The sequence below is a fragment of the Sus scrofa genome, chromosome 2, assembly GCF_054392235.1.
Source record: "Sus scrofa isolate SSC_HxYL_T2T_F1_AM1 chromosome 2, Sscrofa_HxYL_maternal_Yorkshire_Landrace_v2.0, whole genome shotgun sequence".
NCBI lineage: Eukaryota > Metazoa > Chordata > Mammalia > Artiodactyla > Suidae > Sus > Sus scrofa.
Window position 1 is genome coordinate 15,810,090 of NC_139384.1, and position 10,085 is coordinate 15,820,174.

General features: G+C 36.7%; 2 protein-coding genes across 2 annotated transcripts; both read right to left on the minus strand.

Moving 5' to 3' along the window:
- Positions 1-395: 395 nt before the first annotated feature.
- On the minus strand, positions 396-1,328 carry LOC110259074 (olfactory receptor 4C3D-like). Its single transcript, XM_021082368.2, has one exon. It carries the CDS (start codon positions 1,326-1,328, stop codon positions 396-398), a length of 933 nt encoding a protein of 310 aa, XP_020938027.2.
- Positions 1,329-8,776: 7,448 nt separating this feature from the next.
- LOC100523488 (olfactory receptor 4C3D-like) lies at positions 8,777-9,709 on the minus strand. Its single transcript, XM_003124206.5, has one exon. The coding sequence runs from the start codon at positions 9,707-9,709 to the stop codon at positions 8,777-8,779; it is 933 nt and encodes a 310-aa protein (XP_003124254.5).
- Between the last annotated feature and the right edge of the window lie 376 nt (positions 9,710-10,085).

Sequence of the window (10,085 nt, forward strand, 5' to 3'; positions counted from 1 at the left end):
CATCTACTAAGAATTTCTATCCCTTATTTGCTTTAATACAGGTTTAACCAAAATGGAAGACACTCTGAGACCAAGGTGGAGAAGTCAATTTCATCCAAGTAGCACAATTTAGTAAAACAGTATAAGAATCCGGGGTAAAACATACTCCATATTCATAAAACTAGGGTCATATAGTTGTTTTTCCATTGTCTATTCTGAAGTTATGAACATGAATATTGAAGCCTTGCTAAGAATATTGAAGGTTATCAAGATGACTAATAAATGCCTAGCCACTATTAAATAATCAACAAATATTAGTCTTGCCTTTCCTCTGTCAATAATCTGCAAGAATTCTTAGTTTTCTTTCACAATTTACAACAGATATCAACCTCCCTATGTACATAAATTATTAATTTCTAGGCATCATGTACAACCCAAGTTACTCTCCTCTTCAGTAAACCCTTCATGGCATTCTTCACCTCTATGTTTCTCACTGTATAAATGATAGGATTTAACATGGGAGTGAAGGTGGCATAGAACAATGTCACCAACTTGTCCACAGGATAGGTGGCCACAGGACGTACGTAGACGAATATACCAGGGACAAAACAGAGCACCACCACTGTAAAGTGGGAGCCACAGGTAGAGAGGGCTTTGCGTCTTCCTTCAGAGCCATGGGATTTCAGGGAGCTCAGAATGACCACGTAGGAGATGAGGAGCATGAAAAAAATGAGCAAGCACATGCCCCCAGTGTTAGCTGATATCACTATTCCACGCCAGTAGGTGTCAGTGCAGGCAAGTTCAAACAGTGAGAAGAAGTCACACATGAAGTGGTCAATGACATTGGGACCACAGAAGGGCAAGTCAAGCACAAAGAGAATCTGTACAGTAGCATGGATTATCCCCCCAACCCAGGCCACCACCCCTAGGAGCTGGCAGAGCCCATGGCGCATGATGGTTGTGTAGTGCAGAGGCTTGCAGATGGCCACGTAGCGGTCATAAGCCATGGCAATGAGCACAATGATCTCTGATGCTGCAAGGAAATGTTCTAAATAGAGTTGAGTCATGCAGCCACCCCAGGAGATGGTTGTCCTCTGGTAGAGGAGGTCAATGGTAATCTTGGGGGTAGCAACAGAGGTGAAGGAGGCATCTATGAAGGACAAGTGAGTGAGAAAGAAGTACATGGGGGCTGAAAGTGTGGGGCAGAGGGAGATGGTAATGACAATGGACAGATTGGCCAGCAACGTAAATAGGAAAATGAACAAAAAGACCATGAAGAGAATTTTTTGCAAATGTGGATTCTGTGTGAATCCCAAGAGAATGAATTCAGTCACATTGTTGGGAGACATGTGGAGATCCACTTACGAAGGAACACCTTCCTGGGTCCTGAAATATCTACAAAAATAAAAAATAACAGGTCTTAATCAGGAAAGTATTATGGTCGCACTTTCTTAAAACTAGAACTGTCATTTTCAGTGAAGAGCAGGTTCTTGGCAGACCTGCTCCAGTTCTTATTTCAATTCTTCCTTTCTTTCTCCACAATTTACATCTCTTCAGACCTAGCACCTGTCACCTGTTAAATATCCATGGTGCAACATTGGGTGCATAAATAGTATGCTATTTAAACAAGATCAGGTTTGTCCTCCTGCTTCCAACTCCAAGTGACTTTGTCAGTCAGTTCAGTGTTTCATGCTACTGAGCCCTCCTCTGTGGCTGAGAACTTACACATTGCAATTCTCAGATGTATCTTATAAATGGAGAGTTGGCCCACAGATTTAAGAATTATTCCCTCTTCACTGATAATTCACATTTGAACTCTCAGCTGTAAATGTACAGAGAAATACACCATCAGTGACTATCTATCACAAGCAGAGTGTAACAAAAAATACATACATACATACATTTATATATATATACGTATAATTGGTGACACCCTCTCCCTGGTACTCATCCGAGCACATAAGTTATTTGAATGTGCTTCCTCACATGCAGTAGTGCCAGGCATGGTGTCTGCAGTGTCTGTAACCTCTTAGGTGATGAGTAGATGCTTAGTGAGTTGCCATTCTCCATGGGTAAGAATAAGACTGCTTCCCCAGATCAGAAACCTGGGGGGAGTTCTAGTGTTCTTGTTCTCCTGCTCTGTTTATCATTTCTCTCTACAATGTGAGAAACACAAATGGACACTGAAAGGAAGCTGCCCTCCAGTTTAATAGTTTCTGCCACATTTTATGTGGTATAATTTTAAATTACCACTGGGAAAAACTATGTTAATGGTTCCTTTTACTTTAGACAATTGGTGGGCTTGTTAATTGATATTTTTATTCTTTAAAATTATGTTCTACATACAATTTAAAATAGTCATATTCAGTCCAAGTACAGCTTCTGTTGATTGGATAAAAATAAATATTCTTGCATTAGTATTTATTACAAGATATATCAAGCAAAAGAAACTCTCTTTTTTTTTCCAAAAAATAAGGGTTTAAAAATAAGTTTAAATTTATTTACAGTTTAAATAAGTTTTATTTTAAAATCTTTTTATAGTTTTAAAAAATAAGTTCTAAAAATCAAAATTAAATGTGGAGAAGAAAAGAAATAGTCTGCTCGGTAAGACAGAAAGATAATGCACTACACATATATACACAGACCAATACAAACAGATATAAAATTTATTACTTTTTATAAATACCTACCAAAGTTCACAGATTCAACACATATCTACTGGATACTTCCTATGTATATGAATGTGTTCACACAAAGTCCTGAAGGGTCTGCCTGTTAAATGCCCTTAATGCCTGAAATTCATGAACAAACAGCAGCGAGAACCCACTCATGATATATTTTTTCTTCTTACTCCTTTATGGTTCTATTAAGTGCATTCTCATGCCTTCTCCCATCTTCCCATACTGACCATCTTCCATCATTCCTAGTTACAGGATACTGAGTTACTAACAGAATGAGAAATTTGGGGACATAAATTTCCTAAGGGAAGAGAAGAGAATAAATGAATATAATAAAATGGATTCTACAAAAAACAAACAAACAAACAAACAAACACGTCTTTTCTTTCAAAGATAAATGACTAAAGAACTTTATTTTTTAATTATCCATAATGCAAATTCTACACATATGTGGAGACAAAGTGCAGCAGCTCCATTGCATTCCCTTATTCTAAGTTGGGCTCCCCTAACAGATCAGAGAAATATAGTGTGTACATAAATTGAGTGTTAGACATAATTAACAAAAGTGCTTTAAAAATAACTATGAAGAAATAGAAATCAGTTTTTTCTCCCCTTTGGCACCACAATACTCTTTCTAGGAATAAACCCTAAGGGAAATTTTTTCAATTTAATGATTTTTATTTTTACATTATAGATTGGTTTGCAGTGTTCTGTCAATTTTCTACTGTACAGTAAATGACCCAGTTACACACACACACACACACACACATATACTTATATACATTGTTTTTCTCACATTATCCTACATTATGTTCCATAATAAGTGACTAGATATATTTATATTTTTAAAGGAGAAAAACTATTATTTACTTACATGTTCAACACAATTACTGAGCTGTGAAATATTTAGAAATGGCATTGAATGTTCAACCTCAGAAAAATGGATAATTGAAAGAGTGTGTCTCTGATGTATAGCTTTCACAAGACGTTTTTAAAAATGAGGCAGTATCATAGGAGTATTCTTAACTTATAAATTGAAGAACATGTTTGATGAAAATTAGAATTGTATCATTATTCTAATTTAATTCTAACTATATTTGTTATTATTTTACATATTTTAAATATTTATCAATAAGAAAAAAAAGAGCCCACACTATTTTTACTTCTAAATTGGTAGTATTGTACTTGAGTCTATCTTTCATGGCATTTTGTATGCAGATTGGCATAGATGAAAGGAAATTGTGATTTGTAAGATCTGAAAGTCTATGATCAAATGATTTTCTGGAAAAAAAAAAATCTTACCTTTTCACTTCTCCACCATAACTCCAGGCTCAGGGCCTCAAGCAGCTGTTAGTTTACCAAGGAAAAAGTAGAATTGTAAGATTTAAAAACCTCAACTAGCTAAGCTATCAGTGTCTTTGTTGATTTATAAAGGTACCTATGGTAAACCTTAAAAGTACTGCAACATATTCTGTTTTCAAGTGAATTCTATGAAGTTTCTTAGCTGTGGCTAATTGGACCTCAGGGGTATTTCCGTACCATTAGCAGACCTTGGCCACAACCTAATTAATTATGTCATGTAAGTTAACTGAATAGCAGAGCTGAACTTTTCTTGCATTCATCATTAATTTTGACCCTCTCCCAGAGTCTACATGAAGACAACGTACTATGACAAGACAAAAAAAAAAAAGTTGATTCTCACTTAAATATTTATGAATTTAAGTTTTGATAACATATGAGCTGATTCTGGACTCTCAATATTTAGTATTGTGCAAATTAAACATTTAGGAATGTAAAAATCTTATTTTTAATTGTATTATATTAATTTTAAGTTACTAGAACTTATGCAAATCATACTTTTTAAATGTTATTTTCGGATGAACATTAGGTGATAATCATGAATCCTATTATAATACAGCATTTAACACAAGGTAAAATTTACAGCGCCTCTTCAAAGGAGTTCTTTCCCATGACAATTCTGGAGTTAGATTACCATGATAATGATGAACATAATTCTATTCTTCAGTTATAGTGAGAGATGGTGAGTGGAATTTATTTCAATCATTTAATTGTAATTGTAGAATATCCAAATGGAATAGAAAAAAATAGGCAATAATATTCAAATTTACCACAAGAAAACATAAGACCGGCAGTAAGAATGCCATATATATATATACCAAGAGGAAATAAGAAGCTAGGGCACTAAATCCTGGGCCAACCCTCTTATATTTTTTAAAATTTTTATTGGATGGTAGGTGATTTACAATGTTGTGTTAGTTTCAGGTGTAAAACAAAGTGAATCAACCATGCAGATACATATACCTTTACTATTTTTCAGATTCTTTCTCCATATAGGCCATCACATAATATTGAATAGATTTCCCCATTCTATATTGTAGTCCTCGTAACCAATCGATTCCCTATATAGCAGTGTGTACATGCCAATACCAAACACCCAATCCATCCCTCCCCACATTTTCCATTTAGTAACTATAAGTTTGGTTTTGAAATCTTTGAGTCTGTTTCTGTTTTTTGAATCAATTCTCTTGTATCATTATTAGCCCATAAAATCAATCTCATGATATGTGCCTTTCTCTAAGTTACTTCACTAGTATGAGAATCTCTAGGTCCATCCGTGTTGTAGCAAATGGCATTATTATTATTTGTTATGTCCAAGTAACATTCCATTGTATATATATACCACACCGTCTTTCTCCAGTCCTCTGCTGCTGGGCATTTTGGTGGCTGCTGTGTTTGGGCTACTGTAAGTAGTGCTACAGTGACCAGTGGGATGCATATATCATTTCCAGTTATGCTTTTCTCTGGGTAGGCATGGGATTGCTAGATTGTATAGCAGTTTTATGTTTAGTTTTTTAAGGTTTCACGCTTCTCTCTGTAATGGTTATACCAACTTACATTCTCACAATCAGTGAAGGAGGTTTCTCTTTTCTCCCAACCCACACCACTTCCCATTTATTATTTGTAGACTTTCTGGTGATGGTCATTATGACTGATGTGATGTGATATCTCACTGCAGTTTTTTTGTTTTTGTTTTTTTTTTTTTGGTCTTTTTGTTGTTGTTGTTGTTGCTATTTCTTGGGCCGCTCCCGAGGCATATGGAGGTTCCCAGGCCAAAGGTCGAATCGAACCTGCAGCCGCCAGCCTATGCCAGAGCCACAGCAACGCGGGATCCGAGCCGCGTCTGCAACCTACACCACAGCTCAGGGCAACGCCGGATGGTTAACCCATTGGGGAAGGGCAGGGACCGAACCCGCAACCTCATAGTTCCTAGTCGTATTCGTTAACCACTGCGCCACGACGGGAACTCCGTCATTGCAGTTTTGATATGCCTTTCTCTAACAATTTGTGATGTTGAGCATGTTTTATGTGTATTTTGGCCATTTGTCTGTCTTTGGAGAAATGTCTATTGAGATCTTCTGACCATTTCTTTGATTGGGATGGTTGGTTTTTTTTTTTTTTTTATGTAAAGCTGTATGAGATATTTGTATATTTTGGAGATTAATTCCTTGTCAGTCACTTCCTTTGCAAAGATTTATGGCCAGATTTATGGTATCTGGCCTTATGTTGAATCGCTATTAATATACATCTCATTGGGCTTCCTATTGTGGCTCAGCTGTTTAAGGACCTGATGTTGTCTCTGTGATGATGTGGGTTCAATCCCTCACCACACGTAGTGGGTTAAGTTTTCACAGCTGAAGCATAGGTTGCAGCTGCAGCTTGGATTCAGTCCCTGGCCTGGGAACTTCCACATGCCATTGGTGCAGCCATAAAAGTTTTAAAAAAATTAAAAAAGAAAAATGGTATGAGTCTAGACTTACTTTTCATTCCCTATTAGGAGAAGAAAGTTTTCTTCAAGTGGTGCCTGCCATTAATAAGACATTCTGTGGCTTTCTGTGCCCTTAAATAATCTGTAGTTGTTTTTTTTTGAAATCTTGTGTTTTGGGTTCAATGAGTAAGTATTTTTTCAGAGTGACATATGATTTTTTTGTGTTTTCAATTTTTTTTGATATTTTTAACACACTTATCAAATATCAAAATTTAAGTAAAATTCTTTTAGCCTCCAGCTATTTCTGGGACACTTCAAAGGAGCCCCAATTCCTCTCAGAGAAGAACATCAAGCTAATTAGGCTTGTTAAATTATTTGAGAAACATTGCCAAGTGACTGCAGATGGACTGTCGTTTACAGTGTATAGATCAAGGTGCTTATTATAGATATTCCAAAAGGAATAAGGGATTCCTAAAATTGGAATATCTTGATATAATGTGATCAATCATAATCCTTGTTATTATCTTTAAATGTTGTATATCACAGAAATATCCAAGTTTCTTGCCAATTAATTTATAATCAAATGTTTAACATGCCTCTTTAAGTTTTGTTCTTATGGGCCATCTTTATTTTACATTAATCCTTTCATAAAACGAAGATCTTCAAAATCTTCATAAAAGGAACTTTTTGACAAATTGCACCACTTGTTAGAGACACTCTTTTCTCCATTGTATCTTCTTGCCTCCTTGGCGGTAGCCATGCACAACCTAGTAAGCACATTCTCCCCAGCACCATTCTCTGGAGCTAGGGTATGGTCAAATTATGGAAGAAATAGCTCAGGTTGACCATTGACTTGGAGAAAGTGATTTTATGAGATGTAGCATGATGGGAGTGTTGTAGTCAGAGAGACTTGGATTAACAACGAGTGATGTAATAATGTAGAATCACCTGGTAATCTCCACATATTTAGAGGCACATTGCTAGTATATCCTACTTTCTGAAGGTTCATCTTAGCCATTTTGATTTTTTGAAGTTCTATGTTAGTGCATATTTTCACTTATGAGAATGAAATCTGAAGGGGATTTTTTACCTTTACCAAAAATAAAAGTTACCATACTAGTGTTGATCTTTTTAAAAAGTGAAGTGGCATAACTTGAACTTTCAAAGAGAGGAAAATACAGTGATGAAATACACTGCTACATGTGAGACAATCCTACAGTATATGGATGGTATCTCCTCGAAGTTCAGTGCATTAATTATTAAGATTGCCGATAATGTTGTCGTCTGTAGACTTATACCAGAGATAATCATATTTCATTAGAAAGAAAGTAGGTTTGAGTTTTAAAGACTTGGGTTGGAAGCTGTAGCTGAAACTTTGAAAAGAAACTGCCTTCCAGTGTAATATTTCCTAGCACACTTTATGGAGGAAGCATGCATGATGTAAGAGGCAAGTAACTTAGTGAAACTCTTTTGGATTTAATTTGCTTTTCTGTAAAGTGGGGATGCTAATAATGGAAACACCAGTTCTTACATGGGTAAATCAATGAAGTGAATACACTAAAGAGTCAATAAAGCATTAATTTATGGTAAATGTATGTATCAGAATTACAGAACCATAGCTTTGGAACCTAATCATATGGCTATTCATTCAAATTTGATAAAAGATACTTAACTTTGTTTCAAATGACTCAAGTCATGTTATGGAAAATGAAAACATTTCTTTTATATTCAAAGCTGTTGGCCATAGGATTATAAGAAAATAGAGCAAATTCAGAGTAATTTCAAATTTTCTCTGTGCCAAGTAAAGAAATAGATTGTGAATTAATCTTTTCCCCTTTTATAAGTGACTCTCTCCTTGCTTTCGGCAAATTCATGTTACAAAACAAAAACAAAAAACCCTGCTGTAATTCCTTCTTGCAACTGTCCCTTTTCTATGCATCTACTAAGAATTTCTATCCCTTATTTGCTTTAATACAGGTTTAACCAAAATGGAAGACACTCTGAGACCAAGGTGGAGAAGTCAATTTCATCCAAGTAGCACAATTTAGTAAAACAGTATAAGAATCCGGGGTAAAACATACTCCATATTCATAAAACTAGGGTCATATAGTTGTTTTTCCATTGTCTATTCTGAAGTTATGAACATGAATATTGAAGCCTTGCTAAGAATATTAAAGGTTATCAAGATGACTAATAAATGCCTAGCCACTATTAAATAATCAACAAATATTAGTTCTTGCCTTTCTTCTGTCAATAATCTGCAAGAATTCTTAGTTTTCTTTCACAATTTACAACAGATATCAACCTCCCTATGTACATAAATTATTAATTTCTAGGCATCATGTACAACCCAAGTTACTCTCCTCTTCAGTAAACCCTTCATGGCATTCTTCACCTCTGTGTTTCTCACTGTATAAATGACAGGATTTAACATGGGGGTGAGGGTTCCATAGAACAAACTCACCAACTTGTCCACAGGATAGGTGGCCACAGGACGTACAAAGGTGAATATACAAGGGACAAAAAAGAGTACCACTACCGTAAAGTGGGATAGACAGGTAGAGAGGGCTTTGCGTCTTCCTTCAGAGCCATGGGATTTCAGGGAGCTCAGAATGACCATGTAGGAGATGAGGAGCATGAAAAAAATGAGCAAGCACATGCCCCCAGTGTTAGCTGATATCACTATTCCACGCCAGTAGGTGTCAGTGCAGGCAAGTTCAAACAGTGAGAAGAAGTCACACATGAAGTGGTCAATGACATTGGGACCACAGAAGGGCAAGTCAAGCACAAAGAGAATCTGTACAGTAGCATGGATTATCCCCCCAACCCAGGCCACCACCCCTAGGAGCTGGCAGAGCCCATGGCGCATGATGGTTGTGTAGTGCAGAGGCTTGCAGATGGCCACGTAGCGGTCATAAGCCATGGCAATGAGCACAATGATCTCTGATGCTGCAAGGAAATGTTCTAAATAGAGTTGAGTCATGCAGCCACCCCAGGAGATGGTTGTCCTCTGGTAGAGGAGGTCAATGGTAATCTTGGGGGTAGCAACAGAGGTGAAGGAGGCATCTATGAAGGACAAGTGAGTGAGAAAGAAGTACATGGGGGCCGAAAGTGTGGGGCTGAGGGAGATGGTTATGACAATGAACAGATTGGCCAGCAAGGTAAATAGGAAAATGAACAAAAAGACCATGAAGAGAATTTTTTGAAATTGTGGATTCTGTGTGAATCCCAAGAGAACGAATTCAGTCACATTGTTGGGAGACATGTGGAGATCCACTTACGAAGGAACACCTTCCTGGGTCCTGAAATATCTACAAAAATAAAAAATAACAGGTCTTAATCAGGAAAGTATTATGGTCTCACTTTCTTAAAACTAGAATTGTCATTTTCAGTGGAGAGCATGTTCTTGGCAGACCTGCCCCAGTTCTTGTTTCAATTCTTCCTTTCTTTCTCCACAATTTACATCTCTTCAGACCTAGCACCTGTCACCTGTTAAATATCCATGGTGCAACATTGGATGCATAAATAGTATGCTATTTAAACAAGATCAGGTTTCTCCTCCTGCTTCCAACTCCAAGTGACTTTGTAAGTCAGTTCAGTGTTTCATGCTACCGAGCCCTCCTCTGTGGCTGAGAACTTAC